The sequence below is a fragment of the Lithobates pipiens genome, unplaced genomic scaffold (genome assembly GCF_037356315.1).
Source record: "Lithobates pipiens isolate NorthernLeopardFrog02 unplaced genomic scaffold, aLitPip1_a1.2 Scaffold_13, whole genome shotgun sequence".
In the NCBI taxonomy this organism is placed as follows: Eukaryota; Metazoa; Chordata; class Amphibia; order Anura; family Ranidae; genus Lithobates; species Lithobates pipiens.
In genome coordinates this window covers 249722357-249742869 of record NW_027507718.1, presented here as the reverse complement: position 1 = coordinate 249742869, position 20513 = coordinate 249722357, and the positions used below count along the sequence as shown (strand labels likewise).

Here is a 20513-nt window from a genome sequence, read left to right as displayed (position 1 = left end):
TTTTTTTTAGTTTGACACTAAAATAAATATAAAATACATTTGATTACTTTTATTCCTATTACAAGGAATGTAAACATCCCTTGTAATATGAATATGGCATGATTGGACCTATTTACAGTGAGATATGGGGTCAATAAGACCCTGCATCTCACCTCTAGGCTGGGAAGCCTAAAATAAAAAAAAAAACTATCACGGCTTCCCAGCCAAGGCAGCACCGGTTTTTGAATCCAGAGGCCGGTCGTGACATCATAACATCGCGCCCGGCCTCCGAACGATCATAGAGACTCCGGCGACCATCTGGTCCACCAGAAATCTCTATGATGAACATTCTGGGGCCGGCAGATCCTGTGACCGACTCACCGATGGAAGCGGTGAGCCGGTAGAAGCATCGGAGGGGGGGACGTCTCTTCCCACTGTCCGTAAGAACGGAATAGCCGCTATGATCATTCTTATGGTGCAGGGAGTCGCCGGCTGAAAAAGACAATCTCTGAATGATGTCTGTAGCTACTGACATCATTCAGATATATCCCCGGAAAGTCAAGGACGTCCCAGGACATCCACCCGGCGCAAAGTTGTTATTTTACCTAATTGGTTATTAATTGCATACCATATCGCCACATCAATGCAGTATGTGTAGCATAACAAAAATGAGTAATGATTTATTTAATAAACTGTATCAAATCTATTACTCGATGATACATATGTTTTTTGTTTTTTTTAGACATTATATACTCACATTGTGACTGACATCAAGAATATAAATGCAAAACACAAAAACAACAAAGTGAACAGCGTAAGTACTTTTGTGCAAAAGGCTAGCATGTGCTGCTGTTGTGAGCAGTAAGATAACCCCATTTATTTTATTATTTAGACTCTACAGAACTTCATGTACACAATGCTCAGAGACAACAATGCCATAGCGGCCAAAATGTCATTGGACGTCATGATTGAGTTATACAGGAGAAATATCTGGCAAGTAAAATTTCTTAAACTACTGTTCTGTACATTGTTAAAAACAATGTTTTTTAGTTGGGGACCTTTTTTAGGTTGTAAGCTCCTTGAGGGCAGGGACTGATGTGAATGTACAATGTATGTGTAAAGCTCTGCGTAAATTGATAGCACTATATAAGTACCTGAAATAATTTATATATTTACAGGACATAACTTTAAATGTTAGTACACTAGAAAATCATTACAGGGCTCACTTTCTTCAGTATTCATCTAAAAGCAGGCCTTTACCCTCCAAACACAAAATGTAACTGCACTACATGTCCATCTAGAAGCGTTTCAGAAGTTATTTGGAAAATCAATAATATATATATATATATATATATATATATATATATATATATATATATATATATATATATATAATAAATATAAATTTATTCTCATTTTTTTTTTTTCTTGGTTTGCTTGAGGCACCTCACAGGTGCCTCCTGGGAATGCCTTGTCACTAGTGTCTCAGGGAATTCTTGCCTAATCTCGTACATGCACTATACAAGATCTGGGGCGGCCTGTTCTTAAAGGGGAGTTTCACACAAAAATTTAACTTTTGGAACACCCCCCCCCCCCCCTCCTTCGGTGTCACTTTTGGCTCCGTTTGGGGGGATGGGGTGCAGATACCTGTATAATACAGGTATTTACACCCTCTTCCGAGAATAAACTCCCATGGGAGTCACGCCCCTTCAAGACACCATTCTCCCCCCCCCCCCCCCCCCCCCCGTCTCCTGGGAAACACACGTGTCCAAGGATATAGCGGGGACCAGTTAGGATGTGCAGCGCGACGTGGGCATGCGCAGTAGGGACCCGGGAAGTGAAGCCGCAACGCTTCACTTTCTGATTCCCTCACCGAGGATGGCAGCGGCAGCTGTCGAGAGCCAATCGATTGATCCGCTTCGGCTGCCGACATCACTGGACCCTGGAACAAGTAAGTGTCCATTTATTAAGTTAGCAGCTGCAGTATTTGTAGCTGCTGGCTTTTAATATAAATAAATATATATATATATATATATATATATATATATATATATATATATATATATATATATATATATATATATATATATATATATATATATATATATATATATATATATATATATCCTGTTTCCCCGATAGTAAGACACCCCCGATTGTAAGATGTATCGGGAGTTTCAGAGGGGTCGGCCAATATAAGCCGTACCCCGAAAGTAAGACATATGTCTTACTTTCGGGGAAACACGGGGGTATTGCCGCCTCCCTCTCATCTAGCTGCGCGCCGCCTCCTGCCCACGTCCGCACCGTCCCCCTCTCCATACGTCGCCGCGTCTGCCATTTCCCTCTGATCTTAATGAGCGCCGCCTCCTACCCACGCCTGAGCCGTCCCCCTCTCCATACGTCACCGCGCCGTCCCCTGCACTTGTCACTGCCGCCTCCTGCTTAAAATACGGTAATGCACACAGTATTAATCATACATCAGTAAAACATACACACTGGCATACTGGGGTATCATCTGCTGTATGTAACCCAGTGGGTATCAGCAGGTGTCACACTGGATTAAATACAGCAGGTGGTACTGTATCACACATAAATCTGTTTTATCTTCCAGTATTCCACTGTTCGTTCTTACCATTTTTCATTGTTTTACATGTTATGCAATGTTGTAACAAGACATTCTTGGCACTTCCTTTTATAAAACTGTTTTGTGGTGAATACAATACTGTTCAGGTTGTTAATAAATGTTAATTTTATGGTTAAAACAAAAAATTAGACAATTTTTTTCCAATATAAGACATACCCCGAAAGTAAGACATAGTGGGGCTTTTGGGGATAAAAAGAAAGTAAGACACTGTCTTACTTTCGGGGAAACACGAGATATATATATATATATATATATATATATATATATATATATATATATATACATTTATTATACTTTTTTTTTTTTTTTTTTGTGGGCCTCCTCCTTTTTAAAGAGGAACAGACTGCAGAATGCCCTTTAAGTAACCTCATACAGCTTATTTTTCAAAAGCTGCTCCAGATTAACCCCAGCTCGTGTGACAGATCTCATTCACCGCATGATCTCAACAACGCACCAAATCTGGCATGATGTCATTGGTGGGACAGAAAAGAAAGTAGGAAGAAGATGACAGCTGCCGATGACATATATTTTGAAAATGATGGTGCGGTGGCCAGGCACATTGCAATTGATACATATAACTGTAAAAAAACATTTTTATATTGACTCATTATATAATGAGTGCAGGGAGGGTGTGGCCTGCCTTAAGGCCCTGTTCACACCTGAGTGATTTTCTGCTTGTAGCTTTAAAACGCTCAACAAGCCAAATCCCACTAATTCCAATGGTCCCTGTCAACATATGAGTATTCGGTCACCTAAAGTAAAATGCCTGAAGCTCAAAGTACATGAGCTTCTTTTTGGCAGATTACAAGTGTTTTTGGCCCCATAGACTTCAATAAAAACGCCTGACTTGATCTCTTAAAATGTTCAAATAGCAGCTCTCCACCCCTCATTTCCTCTCCCTCTCCTCCCCTCCCCCTTAGTGCTTTCTATTGGCTAAACAAAAAGGCCTGAAGCTGTAAAACGCTTGTAATACACTTAGCTTTAAAAAAAGCCAGTAAATCATTACACTCAGGTGTAAATGGAGTCTCAAGCTCATCAGTCCTGGTAGAAATGGATCGGGTGTCAGTTATTGATATGGATCTATCTGATGAAGTCAAAACTACTGATCTACATGCTTGTTTAGGTCATTGTCACGGGAAGTATTGAAAGAGGGTCAAAATGAGGGCTAGGTAACTAGAACTTTTTTTATTTTTTTTTAAATTGTTAATTTCAATATAATAATTGCTTTGATAGCAATGTAAACTTTATGCACAACCTTATTATCTGTTCTTATTTGTCAGATTTTGCTTTGGATTACTGAGGGACCTACAGCTGTTTTGTGGGCTGCTATAGCTGGAATTTTACATTTGTGAGTTTATATAAGAGATTGACATGGACATTTTCAGTTTGTTAAATTGTGTACTTGTCATTTTTCATAGGAATGATGCCAAAACTGTCAATGTGATTACTACCGCATGCTTTTCTAAAGTCACCAAGGTAGGTAAATATCCACACAAGTTATTATGCCTGAAAATGCATTTCAGGTAGAAATATCATTCATTTCTATGTGTCTGGTTCACATCTATAGGGAAAATATAACAGGCCCACACCTGTAACAGGTGTAAATGGGTACTTAAACTACAACTAAGCATGTATAATAGGCACTATACCTTAAACTTTACTTGTAGCAGTTCTACATTTTCCCTTCAGTAATGTATGTTAATACAGAGGATCCCAAGGCCCCATGCTTTCAATATCAGCATGGACATGAAAACAATAAGTATTCACTATACCCTGTGAGCTTTGCAATACAATGTCTTGCTTTCTAAAAGCTCAACTATAGGTTTAGTTTAAAAGTATCCCACTAGAGCAATTGGACTATGGTTACAAGGTGTGCTTTCTGCCTTAGCTAAATACGTTACACAAAGTATTTGTGAAAGTTGCAGTTTAAACTGCCTTTATTTTCAAGGCAGTTGTAGACAAACGAGTAATAACCTAGTGTTGGTGTTGCTAGCCCTGTCTGAGTACTGCCCTGCTGAATTATAACCTTCCATCCCTCCTGATCAACATAAAAAAGGGGGAGTGGTCTGTAATCCAGCATGGAGAACTCGGGTAGGCAGACAACACTGTTTAGGATTTCAGTACAGCAAAAACAGCATTGTAAGCTCACTACAAGAAGTTAGGAGCTCACTGGGTCTCTGGCAGGACCAACAGAAGTTTTTCTACAATTTTTTTGTGGGTTTTAACCACTTGACTACCAGCAACCTACCAGTATGTCACTAGACTTCAAGTGGTTATAACGGGATCATACCAGTACCATGTTTTAGAGCCGATAGTCTGCTCTCTTGTAAAAGCAATCCTAGCAGCTACCTAGCTGCTGAATTTTACAAGTAGTGGGAGGGGGGACACCTCCTTCTGTGGCAGTATCAAGCTGTCCCGTCCCACCTGATCGACCAGCCGGCACTAGCATTGGGTCTTACTGATCCTGGGGAGATCAAATGCTTTTAAATGCACTGCCCTGCATGCAGGCAAACTATGATCTTGCCACAAATGTGAAGTATCATCACAAACATCAGATCATGGCCAGTAATTCTAGCACCAGACCACTGTTGCCATTGCACTGGTGTGCGCAATTTTAAAGCGTGACGATTTACCAAAAATTGGGTTATGTATTGTGTTTTTGTGCAATAAAATTTAAAGTTTATTCCAAAAAAAAGTGTTTAAAAAAAAATGCTGTGCAAATACCATGTGACATAAAAAATCGCAAAACACCTACCAATTTATTCACTAGGGGCTCTACTTTAAAAAAAATAATATAATGTTTGTAGTTCTTAGAAATTTTCTAGCAAAAAAAATACTGATTGTTACATGTAAACAAAAGGTGCCCGAAAAGGCCTGGTCTTAAATTGTGTGTATGTGCTGTATTTCAGATAACTGATATATTTTTTTTTGCCCAGACGTACATTATATGTTGCTGTCCAAATGACAAATTTAATATTGCTGTTTTTCGCTATGTATTTTGTATGTACGATTAGGTTTGCTTAGTATACAAATGTATTCATTGATTTTTCTTTTTTACTAGATATTAGTTGCTGCATTGCAGTTCTTCCTAGGAAGGGATGAGGAAAAGAAAGACAGTGATTCTGAGTCAGAGGTGAGTCTTATGTTCATGTGAATCTGCTGCATTTATATGTAAGGAATAATTTAGCAGCAAAAATAAGTGTTTTGATCAGTTATTTAAGGGTTTCTTTTTTCATTTTAGGATGATGGACCCACTGCTAGAGATCTGATGGTGCGATATGCCACTAGTAAAAAGAATACTAAGAGCAAGAAGAAGCTTGACAAAGCCATGAAAGTCTTGAAGGTATATCTGCAGTAGCTTGTTGTGGCGTCGGTGTTGTATACGTAATAGCTTTTTTTTAGCATTACAGAATTTCCATAGTTTGACCTCTACAAAGGGAGGTTAAAGAGGAGCTGCACCTAAAAAAAAAAAAAAAAAAAAAAAAAAAAAAAAAAGAATATTAAAAGCCAGCAGCTACTAATATTGCAGCTGCTGACTTTTAATAAAATCACACTTACCTGTCCCAGGTTCCAGCGATGTCGGCAGCAGATGACGAGCCATCGCTCGTCTCGCTGCTGCCACCGCCGCCATCCTCTGTCAGGGAATCAGGAAGTGAAGCATGACGGCTTCACTGCCCGGTTCCCTACTGTGCATGCGCGAGTCGCGCTGCACGTCTCTTATGGTCCCCCGCTGTGTCTCTGGGAACTGTGTGTTTCCCAGAACACAACGGGGGGGGGAGCGTCTGCGGGGGTCTGTAGCGGTCTGGCCGGAAGTGGGTGCAGTTACCTGGATTATCCAGTTAACTGCACCCCCCTCCCCCCTGAAAGGTGCCGATTGTGGCACCGGAGGGGGGGGAGGGATCAGATTAGCAGAACTTCCCCTTTAGGGTGAAGAACCACTTTAATAATAGTCAGTGCAGTTTTACTACAAATATTTTTTATTTTAATATGGAATGTAGCATAGAATTAAGTATAGTATAGCAACTCTCCACCTGACATGTTTAGCAAATCCCAGGTTGCTTCTCTGCAGTTCTGCTGAACTGTTGCAGTTCAGCAGCACCTCTTTCAGCCAAGTCTGCGTCCCCAAACCTGAGACTGGGGGAAGCCATAGCAGGAGTACCCATGACTCACTGGCCAAAGTGTCAGTTTCTGCTTGTCTGAATGCAAAAATGTAACAAATGCAGTTTTGTTTTATTAAAGTGGGTACATTTTGATACATTTTTGCAAATGCTGGACTATGCCTTTTAATGGCATAGTCGTGCTACAGCCTAATGGCCCCAAAAAAAGCCAAAAAAAAAACCTACTCTGTGCAAAACCAACTGCACAGAGCAGCCTGGATCCTTCTCTTCTCGGGTCCCTCTTTGCTGCTCCTCTCTCCTCCCTCCTATTGAATGCCCCTATAGCCAGCAGCTTCCTATGGGGGCTCTAGAGCCGAGTCGGAGCTCCATGTGTCCATTCAGATACAGAGCCCTGCCCCCTTACTCTTGATTGGCTGACTGACAGCTGCGGGGAGCTAATGGCAAAGCTGCTGTGTCTCAGCCAATTGGGAGGAGTGTCCTGGATGGCTTAGATACTCGTGGACATCGCTGGAGAGAGTTTGGGCTCATGTATGTAATTGGGGGGGGCTGGGGCGGCTGCTACACACACAATGTTTTTTTTATCTTAATTCATGGATAAAAAAAACCTCCTGCCTTTGCAACTGATTTAATTTAATTTTCAGTCTTTGATGCACTGATATATGGTAGGAAAGAAAATCATATTTTATAAAAAAAAATATATATATTTTCTCTGTTTTGGAATATATGCTTGTGTTTCAGCATACGTGTAGTTTATAATTAAAAGTCTTAAGCACTTAGATTAAGGATTACCCATTCTCTAAACTGTGGCAGCACACATAATGATTGGAAGACATGTAGCTCCAATTATAGTATGGCGCTGTGAACAAGACGTATCGCTTACATCAGGGGCAATAGATGTGTCAATGTTACAACACTGCACTAGAGACACTCAGGTGATTTTAGTACAAAGCTGGGAATTTTAAGTCCCTCAACATTAATATAATCTTGTGTTTTTTTTTTTTTTTTCTTTTATTAAAGAAACATAAAAAGAAGAAAAGACCTGAAGTATACAACTTCTCTGCTATTCATTTGATACATGACCCTCAAGGTAATGATATTGTGTGGCAATTAAGTATTAACCCTTGCTGACCAGTGTTGATGAATGGAATGCTTATTGACATGTTGATGCTATTTACATTTTACAGTTTTATGTAATTTGTTCAACATACTGTATAAATAAAAGATCTCCTATACACACAAATATTTTGACCACTAGATCCCGTGATGTTTGGAGTCCCTGGTACCCACTTCTCACTAATACTCAACGTTTTAAACATTACAAAAAATTGAAATAATGAATGCGACATTAAGCATGTATGATTTGTGCACAATTTAGAATATAATGGCCCCAAAATGACATAGATATAATAAATGGGCCCTATATAGGGCTTATAATTCTCTTAAGTAGAGGTAGTCAAGAAATAAAGATCTGTTCCTCAAAAGGCTATGAGGGTAACATCCACTACTCTGAAAAGCATAGCACTGTCAAATACACTATAACTGTAGTAAAGACTGGATATGGCATACATACTGTACTAGTACCTGTTCCGATGTATCTATATTCAGACACACCCTCCATGCTTATGTAAAAAATTTATAAATTCATAGACCAGTGTGCACAAACAGCCAATAGCACAGAGATGAGCAAACATCCTCCATATAAATGAAATAAATACTAAAACAATCAGCAGTCTTATTCTGCAGGCAGTGTTTTTCCTCATAGGACGCAGTAATCAAAGAATTTCTCCACAGCAAAGTTCTAGTAAATGTGCAACATTTATATGTAAGTGATACAATGTCTACTGAAGGGTAAATGTGCAGCTCTGTTTAGGATGTAACAACAAATCGTCCCATCGTGTCGTGTTGATCTCACAGCTGATAAAGCCATTACATTCATTGCTTTCGTTACAATATTATATATTTATATGGAAATTTTATAGGCTGCATTTTGGAAAATTGTGTGGTGATTATTTGATGGTACCGTACCATAGTTTTTATTGGGTATTTTTTGTACAATAAATCTTCTGATATAATAACGAAGAGCAGTTTCTGATGTATGCACTTTTTATATTTTTCAAGTTGGTTTGTAGAGTCTGAGAACACAGGTCATCTTTTTTTTTTTAGCTTTTTAAAAGTCATTGAAAAGATGTAATTGAAAACTTGTCTCGTTTTCTTACTTTCACCCAAAATGAACTTGGTGTTCTGACTCAGATGTAACTTTATGTAAAAGACATTCCTCCTAAAACCTAGTGTGTAAGGAGAATATGGCAATTTCTGACTTGAAAAGATCCACAGGCTTGGTTTGCAAAAAACACATAAATAAGATGAAAAGTCTATCAAATTCAAAAGCCCATGTGTGACTGGTGCTATAGTGTCTAGTGACTTGCTTCATATAATCTTCAACAAAAGTACTCAGTGCTTCCACACATTCACCGCTTGTGTCCACACCACACCCGCTGCTGTAGACCCACCTTTGAGCCTACACTCAGGGGGGTCAGTCAGGCTTTATTGTTTGCTATAGCATTGGCAAGCATCTGGAGTGGATCTCCATCTCAAATGGGAGATGAGGAGAGGGAACAACATAGTATAACTCATTCATCACAAGAAAGATGGCCGCTGCTGATCCATGTCCCCTAGAGCCAGCCAGCAGATCTGACTTTACTGAAAGTCCCTGCCCCTATGTGTTTCGTTATGCAGATGTCAACAGGTGGCATTATAAAAAAACAATAGATTCACAACCCCAACTTTGCAGGGTTGAAAATAAAACTAAATTGGTGAATAGAAAAACTGAGTATCTTGGAGTGTGCTGGTTATAAAAAGGTATCTAAAACCCCTTACATAATTTTATAGGAAAGCCTTAGGCTTAGAAATAAAGATGCTATGTGGTTAAAAAGGTACATGCTTAGTTTCAGTAAAATTTCTTGTAAAATATGTAAGTTTCATGTTGGCAAGCATGAAACTGCATGCTGATGGGCAAATTCATCTTTATTAATACAGCTTGTGTTTGACATGCTAAAACTGTGATTTTTAACTTCTGTACACACCATTGATGTAGTTAGATATCCTAAAGCTGGTCATGCATGCATTGAAATTTGGATGGTTCACGAGGAATTGGCTGAGTTTTGATACATTTATTGACAGGCTAATTGTTCCTAAGTCAATCCATCGATGGACTTTTAGTACAGCCAGACTATTGGATTTTTACCTACATGAAATTACAGCCGCTAGCAGTGATCAACCCCCCTCCCCCCGGCAGAATACAATATCGCTGTGGGAAGCATTCCCCCTGCCAACTCTGACTGTGTTGATGGGGGGGGGGAATCAAGCAATTTCTTTCCTTCCACCCATGGTAGAAGGAAAGAAAATCAATTTAATCTATGACTTGCCTAATGCTTATCCAGCAGCATGCGTATTACATATTTAGTCTTTGAATTTTCTTTCAGAGTTTGCAGAGAAACTGCTGAAGGAGTTGGAAAACTCAAAAGAAAGATTTGAAGTTAAGATGATGCTAATGGATCTCATTTCCAGACTTGTTGGGATTCATGAGGTAAAGTATGACTAAAAGGGAAAATAAAGTATTTTGGCAAGATGCACTGCTCCCCTTAAGTTAAATTTAATAAAAATAAATAATCAGGGACATCAGTGTGTCCAAATGAAATATTTCAAAGTATGGTGCCTGGAAATGCCTTTTCCTTAATATATATATAAAATAACAATGAATTTCTGAGCACTTTATACATAGGGCCTCTGTTTCTCCCTGATGTGGCACTAAGCAACTCAGACAAATGTCAAGGCCCTCTGCATAGAATAGAACTTGGTCTTTTCTTTTTCCACCTTTTTTTCTTTTTCTTTTTTTTTCCCACCTTAACTCCAGCATACCTTGCTGATGAAGATTCGATGATTTAAAAAAAAAAAAAAAAAAAAAGAGCAGGGGTGCCCAACCATTTGACAAGCGTGGGCCATAATGAGCAGAGTGGGCAGATGACAGGTCTGTGTCCACTCTGCATATGCAGAGCAGACACGGACACAGCCCAGCCTATTCTATTGGCCTTTTTTAAGGGGACGGGATTGGAGACAGGCAGTTGTAAAAGGACACAAGCCAGTTTTTACATCTGCAACACTATAGAGGTGAATAGAGAGTCTGTTTTTGTCTGCATGAAAAACGGGCAGGCGGATCCGATTGGACTGATCATGGGAAAGGGACCTAAGGCTGCTTTTCACACTGTGGTTTGCTTGCACCTCAACTGACCTCAATCTTCACTTCTTCCTCAGGATTCCTGCAGGTATTGCTGGCTGCTGCTGTTCCCCAGGCGGGTATGGCTGGCAGCTGCTGCTGTCTCCCAGGTGGCTATGGCTGTCGGCTGCTGCTGTCCCTAGGGCAGGTTTGGCTGGCGGCAGCTGCTGGCAGATATCCCTGGTGGCTGGTGTCCCAGATTGCAGGTTTCTGAATCGCCATCCGCAAGAGTCAGTGTGACAAGAGCCGACGCTAAAGGAAGCATGCGGCTGCAGTAGAGAGCCAAGCATATGCTTCCTGAGAGCCTATGAATTTGGTATCACTCGGCCTGTGACAGGAGCCGGGGTTTTACAGGAAGCATTGGCTCTGTTTGCTCTACTGCCGACTCTGTTCTTCACAATGATGTTTGGGGATGGAGGGTCAGGAAGGCCGACGCGCCATCCTGGAGCAGGAGGTAGTGGGCCACATATGAGGTGCCACGGGCCACATGTGTCCCACCCCTGCTCTAGAGTCTAGACTAGTGTTAATTTATATATATATATATATAATTTTTTTTTTTTTTTTTATTTTTTTATTTTTTTTTTTTTCTTTGATTCAGATGTGTGTATAATCGAACTTAGTAAATGATGTGCGAAATTCAGTGACCTTGACAGCTAATCGTATTTAATTTTACAGGGTCATTGAACATTGAGTTCCAGTTAGTTTGAAAATTGTTTGTTTATTTCCATAACTGTATTAAAATAATAATGGTATTCAAGTAGCGTCAATGTTTATTACTGCCTGTCATGTTTAGAATGCGGATAGGACCATTGATAAAATGTATTACGTTTTCTTCAAATACATGTCCTAAGTGCTAATAGACCTATATGCAAGATTATGATCTGTATGTGGTTGTTTCTACTGCAACTCTATTTTGCTCATTATGATACTAGATTTTCTGGGGTTTTCATAGTACACATTGTCATTGGTTTAAAATGGCGTATGAGAATTAAAAAATGCAGTAGCCGCAATGCCCAACGATAAATCCCCAGGGCCAGATGGCCTCCCAGTAGAAATCTACAAACGTTATGGGGATGCCCTACTACCGGAACTCCTCGTGACATTGAATCACGCATTGGAGACGGGGGAGCTCCCCGCCTCGATGCGGGAGGCCAATATTATTTTAATCTTGAAGGAGGGCAAGGACTGCCAGGAAGTTCCATCATACCGACCGATATCCCTGCTATGTTCGGATATCAAAATACTAGCCAAAGCACTTGCAACTCGGTTAAATACACACATCCATAAACTCATACATCCAGATCAGTCGGGCTTTATCCCGGGTAGGGCAACCAGCACCAATATTAGAGTCTTTCTTAATGTCCAATTACCCAGAGATAATGAGGGGGTGGGGGCTATCTTAGCACTCGATGCTACTAAGGCCTTTGATAGCTTGGAATGGGGCCATCTGTGGAGGGTCCTAGAGAGGTTTGGATTTGGCCCCGTATTTATCCAGTGGATAAAATTAATGTACAATAAACCTAGGGCCAAAATTAAGATGGGTACTGAAGTCTCTGAATCATTCCAACTGGAGAGAGGTACAAGGCAGGGGTGCCCGTTGTCCCCCCTCCTATTTGTATTGGCCATGGAGCCCCTTGCGGCTCTGGTAAGATCTTGTCCGGATATACAGGGATTTCGACGGGGTAGCGACGAGGAAAAAATTGCCTTATTCGCGGATGACCTCCTATTTTTTATTGGCGATGTGGACTTTACCCTGAATAGAGTGATCCATCTGATGGGCGAGTTTGGTCAACAATCAGGCTTAGAGATCAACTGGGGCAAATCAGCTCTTCTACCACTGTTCAGGTATGGGGAACAGGGGGTGCCCTCAACGATAGTAGGCCTGGAGACGGTGACTAAGCTGAAGTATTTGGGCATCTGGATATCTGGGGACGTAAGTCAATATGCCAATGAGAACTTGGCACCACTACTGTTGAAAATGAAGACGAAACTTAATAGATGGTGTGGCCTCCCTCTCTCGGTGGCGGGACGCTGCAGCCTAGTAAAAATGCTCTGGCAACCCCAAGTACTTTACATTTTACACAACTCTCCAATTTGGATTAACCAGAAATGGTTCCAAACCATGGATTCGCTTATTCGGGAATTAATTTGGAAAAAGGGGCATGCTCGGATAGGGTTGCATACGCTGCAGCTCCCCGTCGCGGAGGGAGGGTTGGCCATACCCCATATGGGTGCATACTTCCTGGCTGCCCAACTCCAGCACTTAGCAGGGGCAGGGCTCCAAGAGGGGGGGCCTATAAACCATAAGTTGATGATGCTGGGAGCACCTCATAAACTGGTACCCGAAGCCCTGGAGGCTAACGCCTTTTCCTACAGATGCCCTACTAATACTCTAATGAGGAAGGTATGGCAGCAAGCAAAGCAAAAGTTAGGATACGCGGGAATAACTACTTATACCCCTCTATGGTGTAATCGCCACCTGCCCGAATTAAACAAGGTAGATAAAGCTCCGGAATGGGATAGTCAGGGGATTAATAGAATAGTGCACCTCTATGAGGGGAACGTAATGAAACCCTTCGAAACTATCAGACAGGAATTTAATGTCCCTAATAGGTCGTTCTACAAATATTTGCAGTTGAGACATGCAATTCAAGCCCAATACGGGTCACTCGCTATTGAGCGAACTGAAATCCCCCAGCTCCAGGCCCTTATAGATCGTAGGCATGTAAAAGGCCAGATTTCGCGGCTATATACAAAGCTTAGAGGCAGTTTCTTGAAAGGTGAAGGCCCAGCCAAGAGTAGGCAGGGTTGGGTGGGGGATGTTGGCCCGATATCTCGGAAACAATGGGCTAAAACGCTTGAACAGGGGCATTTGGCCTCTATATCTCCATCTCAGCGAGTGTCCCATTTGTTCCTTATATACCGGGCATACTACACCCCCCAGAAGCTATGGAGAATGGGTAGGAAACCTAGGGATGAATGTCCTAGATGTGGGGCACCGGGTGATCTCTTCCACATGGTATGGAAATGCCCAAAACTGTATAGCTACTGGTTAGAAATAGTCATTAAAATAAATAGAGCTTTTAAGACCACCCTGAAACCCGAGGCCAGGGCCTGTTTACTGGGGATATTTGAAGGGGTAAATATTCCTCTGCCAATTAAGCCATCCGTCCTGAAGTGCTTATATCAAGCTAGGCGATTGATAGCAATTAATTGGCAAGCTAAGGATCCCCCGGATACTGGACAATGGGTTAATGCAATTAACTCTTTAATATGGTGTGAGAGAGCAATGCTTATAAAGCTAAATAATTTAAGAAAATTCGAGATATTATGGTATCCTTGGCTGAGTGATATGGGGTTCCCTTTGGAGTGAGGTCAATATATGAATGGTTTAGAATCCGCTGGGTGGGTGGTAGGGAGGAGTTTCCCTTCCCCCTTACGTGGATCTTTTTTTTTTAGGGGTGGACTTTGGAGAGGACTCTCCTTTCCTCTACTCTCCCCTTTTTCAAAAATTTCCTTTTCTCTTTCTCTTTTTGCTTATACGGATATAGCTATCTGGCTACGACTGAGACGGTTGTTGCCGGCGCTGCGTGCTCGAGGCGGGCTGGGTGGGTGGGAGGGAGGTTTGGGGGGGGTAGGGTGGGGGGAAAGTGCATCAAGGGGAGGCATTGATGAGTAGGCGGTGCATAGCAGCTTCAGTGCACTAACTTGCTCGATACGTAATTTGTCTCTTCTTCTCCTTTTCTATACAGCACAATATTGTTATTTATGTATGGAAAACCTTTAAAAAGTATATCAATTAAAGTAGGGCAAGAGGTGGGAAAGAGAAGGAAGGGGTAGGTTGGTGCTGAGCGGGGGAGGGGGGGGTCTCGCCTCCCATCCCACAACACAACTCCTAGATGGAGTGATTGGGTGTGGGGACGACGCCTTCACCCCTCGCCTATCGCCAACAATATATGTAACACTTAAGCCCAAATGTGATTTATGCTATGTTAACGTTTTTACTCAACTGTATCTTAATTTTTGTTCTAGAATGTAGTAGGCTATGCTACCTTGGCCCCTTAACTTATCTTTTTGTATTTGTGAAAATCTCAATAAAAATCATTGAAGTTAAAAAAAAAAAAAAAAAAAAAAAAATGGCGTATGAGGCCTACATCTTCTAATACATCTGCTTTTTGTTTGTTTTTTTTAACAGCTCTTTCTTTTCAACTACTATCCTTTTATACAAAGGTTTATACAGCCACATCAAAGAGGTGAGTTTTCTCTTTTTTACTTTTAAAGAGTTTTTATGAATTTTAAAAAGCCTCTAAATAACAACAAAATGTACCATGCACCGGGGACTTGTGCTTTAAGATGGAAACCAAGTTGAATATTCATACATTATGAAAGAAATTTAATTGCGTTGCAGGCATGTGTGTTTTTGTTTCGGCCACATGTAGTTTTCTTATTTGGATTTCATGTTTGTATTAAAACTTTTTGAAATGTACCAAATAAAATGTAATCAATAGTAAAATAATGTGCTGTTCCAGTATAGATGTCCTTTCCAACTCATTAACCAGGCACTTCTCGGGATGCCACTTGCCGGCCCTCCTCCGAAGAGTCCTCCCCGGTCACTTCCACGAGCTGTGGTGCCTCTCCACGCCGAGAGCACACCCGCACACTTTGAATACTCCCTCGGTTACAGCGCCTCGGACCAGCCGGTTCCGAGACTCAGGAACAGACAGATCCCTACCCCAGACCAGAGGGTTCTATCGGGGGCCACTGACAGGAATGTTAAATATATTATAATTATATGTTGCGGGATGTCGAACACCCCGTGACCCGTACCCCTCATGGGGCTACCCCAATCCTGGAACCAGAACAGACCACCTGGGTCTCGCTAACAACTCCGGAACCCCGAACACGTGATCCACACCTGCTTAAGTACCCCCTCTCAGACTCCTCAGCGGGCCCTGGCACTCCCGCTGATTGGCTCAGAGAAGGCCGATACCTAAACATCCAACCAGACTTGGTTCTAGCCTGTCATGTGCACCTCACCGCTCACATGACCAGGCAGAACTTCTAAACACAGCGTGGCCGGACTGGGGTTAGGCCTACCTATAATTAACCCTCAGAACCTTTATTGTCCTGAGGTCAAAAACTAAATTTACAATGCGTGTGACATTTGATCCCAAATGTCATCCGCTTCAATACAGTACAGTTGCATGCAAGCCAGCAAATGTGTACAAGGGTAATGAAGCCCACTTTTCTAAGATTTTGAGTAAAAATAGAGGAATGACACAAAAAAGCTGCATGCAGAAGGTTTTTTTTACCTTTAATGCAGAGAAAGCATTAAGGTAAAAAAATAACTTGTACCTTTTTTTTAAGCCACTTTGATTATTAGAGCCATTTACTATTTTTTTTATTTTTATTTGAGCAAACAATGTGCAATGCCTTTTCAGAATTAAAGATCTAAAAAAGGCCCCCCAAAATGCACTGCTTTTATCGTAAAATTAAAGCACAACAGGATGCTGACTGATTCAAAGCTCAGATGTTTTATCTGTTAAGCTTTATTAGCAGATAACAAGTCCTTATTTAGTGGTAGATTTATTGTAAAGGACTGTAATTTAAATTTAGTGGTGATAGCGAGTCTTAAAGGAGAAGTATAGCCAAAGCTTGTTTGGCTGTACTTCTCCTATGGATCACATTCATTTTGCACTTCTGTGACCCGTTTTCAGCAGAGAGCTGGCTGACATCACCAATGTTCATCCAATGTCTGGCTGCTGAGAGCCTTAGATACCCTCTACAGCTCAGCACTCCAGTGAGCGAGGAGGGAAAACAGCAGAGAGCTGTCACTGACAGTCTACAGCTCTCTGCTCACGGAGCTCAGAAAACCTCTGTGATGTTTGAACGATCGATTCTCAGTGCAGAGGCGCACCAAGGGACAGATGCAGTATCAAACCCATGCATCTGCCTAGGTATAAATTTGCAAAAAATTATAGGTGCCATCTTCAGAAATGTTGGCATTCAATGCATAGGTTCACCTTTTAGCAACTTATGCACTAGCCCCCCTCACTCCCTGAGCGCCCCCACCCCCCCTCCCCGACTGCAGGGGGGGGGGGGGGTTCCTGTCCCCCGCAGCCACTGTCGCATTTTAAAATGGGCACAGCTGTGTGGATCTCAGACTGCATACCCACGTCTTTCATTCACAACACTCTGTGAATGAATACACTACAAGTCCCATCTTCCACAGATGCAGACAGACTTTTAGTTCTCAATGTACTGAGAAGCTGTTGATCAATGCACTTGTAGTCCATTGACACTTTCTGCAGCTCAGTTACTAACAGTCCATAGAGAGGTACAGGCAGAGAGCTATCAGAAGTGACATTGCAACCATGATCCACTGATTGCAAGGGCAGTACTTTGCATGCTCCTGTGTTAAAAAAATAATAATAAATGCAAATTTTTACCTGCATAAACATTTATTATTTTAACAAGCAAACTTAGCCTTTTAAGTTCATTACAGGTTTTATAGGTAGTTTTCTTTGAATTCAATGCTGACTGGGTTAGGATGTATCTTACACTAATTGTCAATTTCATCTCATTCAGAGGTAACCAAGATTCTACTGTTTGCGGCACAATCTACTCATCACTTGGTTCCTCCTGAGGTAAGCTGATATTGTTTCCAATACTTGTTGGTGAAATGCCTCTACATGTATTGAGCCTGTTACCCCAATATGTGAATGCAGATCATTTCCAGAGGAAATACACCTTTTATATGTATCCCCTACAATCGGGATGTTTTTTCTAAAATGTTTTTCTTTTATGTTGCAGTATAAATATATATGTAGACACCTAAAATGTGTAATTCATACTCTGAAAATAATCTCTATGCACCTATTGGTGTAACATTTTACAATGTGGGAAAAATATACAGTGATGGCTGCAACTAACGATTATTGTTACTATTAATCGTTTAATCAGTTAATAACCTTAAAAAAAAGTGTGGTGTATAATTTAGTTACTATGTCAAGTTTAAAAAAAAAGGCATTTTATTCTTAAATATCTCTATGCAGCGGTAAATATAAATAATCAACTATATGGTTAGGGAGTAAAATGTCGAATCTATTCTGAGAATAACAGACAGAAGAGGTATATACTATTAGAGGAGATATATACTGTATATACTATTAGAGGGTGAATCTGGTAAATATCGTCAGACTCCGAGATTTATTTATTTATTTTTATTAAAAACAAAGTCTTCCTTCAAAAAAAAAAAGTCATCTTAAGAACGTTCGTTCTATTTTCTAATCGTTAACGGGGTCAAATTGACGTTCATTTTCCACTACAGTGACGGAAAAATATGGAAATAGAAAACTGCTTGGTCAAAGAAATTCAGACAGTGTATGTGGTTTTCATTCAGAAATTACATTAGTTTTAAAAACAAGTGAGAATTTTCAAACATTCTTTCATTCAGTGACTACAAAGATTTTTCGCCTGAATATTCTCGTCTGAAAATTGGTCGATGTGCCCAGAATAAGGCTCGGTGCACACCTATGCCGTTTGATCTGTTTTTGCTGTGCGTTTTGATTTTTGCACACGTGATTTTGCTGCGATTTTGCATTTTTTTATTTTTTTATTTGCCCAATTTGTTGTTGGGCAGAATAAAAAACACTGCAAACATTGCTGCAAAAGCGCATTACATGCTTCTCTGCAGCTTCTCCATTGAAGTATATTGAACCAAAAAGCACCATTTTGCGTGAACGTGTCCCATGGGAAATCATGTAAATGAACTGTAGTCCTTTTCTGCAAAAAACACATAGATGTGAACCAGGTTTAAGACATTTAGTAACATGGGGTTAAAAAAACTAAAATTAGCCCTTTATAGTACAAAAAAAAGCAGATGATCACTATTGTAAGGAGTTCATATTTTTTTTTTTTTTTTTTTTTTTTTTACTGTAGAACTTTGAAAGTAATATTTACAGTAGCGATTATTTTCTCCTTTTTGTACTATAAAGGGCTAATTTTTAACCCCATTATGTTACTGGCTGATTAATCGATTATGAAAATAGTAATTGATTTCATAATCGATTAGTTGTTTCAGCCCTATATACAGTAGTTCTATATATGTATTATAGTGGTTGTAAACCCTTACAAACCACTTTGACCTACAGGTAAGTCTGGATTAAGGCTTACCTGTAGGTCCAAGCAATATCTCCTAAACCTATATGGTTTAAGAGATATTTGCCCGAAAACGGGCACCGCTGTCTACGGCGCATGCTCCTGTGTCAGGTAAGTGACACATAATGGGCTACTATGTGATGACTAGTAGTCCATTATGCTTTACCTTTGCAGGGAATGAAAGAGGAAGTAAACCCATTAGGGTTTACTTCCTCTTTATGTTAAAGCAGTGCATATCTTGTATATATTATCAATTCTATTTTAATTCCTACATATTTTGCCATTTATAATTATCCAGAAAACTAGACAGAATTAACAATGTAATGCTATGGCTAACTTACTACCTGACTTTTAAACACTTCCAGATTGCTCAGTCACTGTTGATGACCGTCGCCAATAACTTTGTTACAGAGAGAAACTCGGGAGAAGTAATGACTGTTGGGTAAGTACAACGTGTAGCCTTGACTTTGTAGTTCTCTTTTTGTTGTTGGATATTTGTTTTTAATTTTTTTTATGTGATATTTTATTTAATCTTGCTGCCGGAGAACCAGCTCAAGTAAACTAATTTTTTTTCAAATGTTGGTGATCACGGCAGATCTTTGCCATAGGAACAAAAAAATAAGATATTCTCTGCTGCTGTGGGCTTTACCTATGGGCAGTGCAATAGAGCGCTCAGCTTTAGTTTGTTGTGTAAAGATGTAGGGCATCTTATTTTGGTTCAGGGTCAGGAGAGAAGGGATTTTAGGGGCACATTCATGTCTATGCATGTACTTTTGCAGTGTCAGTGCGCCCGTTTAAAGAAAAAAAAAAAACACACTTAGACCTGGTTTACATTAGTGCAATTTTCTGAGTTTACTTGAGCCCCAGAGAATCACATGACTATGGTAATCTCATTGTTTTCAATGGTGCCCGTTAACATCAATGCAGCACATCAGGGTGTGATTTTGGAAATGGGTCCTGTGCTACTTTGAGCAATGCAGCATGATTTTCTTGCCCATAAACTTTTGTATGGAGGCGCATCAAAAATGCTTGTAGATGCAATTTTGATGTAATGTGGCAAGCAATGTTTGTTTTAGTTAACTTTACACTGCTAGTAGTAGTCGAATATCACCTCAAATACGTGTCAAAAATGCCCACAACTCGCATTGAAAATCGAAAACAACTCTCGCTACATAATTTCACCTGAAATTGCCTCTAAATGGCATCAAATTAGTGTGACCCAGGACTAAAAAGACCCTTAAGCTAAAGATGATGCAATAAAAATATATGTGGAGTGTTTTTTGTATTTTTTTGTAAATTTATAATAAAATGTCATTATTTATCTTCACATTGCATGTTG

General features: G+C 40.4%; 1 protein-coding gene across 1 annotated transcript in view; it reads left to right on the top strand.

Moving 5' to 3' along the window:
- SDAD1 (SDA1 domain containing 1) overlaps nt 1–20513 on the top strand; it is a 42689-nt gene that overhangs the window by 10812 nt on the left and 11364 nt on the right. The window contains 10 exon segments of the mRNA XM_077476516.1: nt 722–793; nt 872–972; nt 4042–4099; nt 5685–5756; nt 5865–5966; nt 7759–7828; nt 10224–10327; nt 15210–15267; nt 17603–17661; nt 19540–19616. Coding sequence (XP_077332642.1) covers nt 722–793; nt 872–972; nt 4042–4099; nt 5685–5756; nt 5865–5966; nt 7759–7828; nt 10224–10327; nt 15210–15267; nt 17603–17661; nt 19540–19616 — 773 coding nt within the window.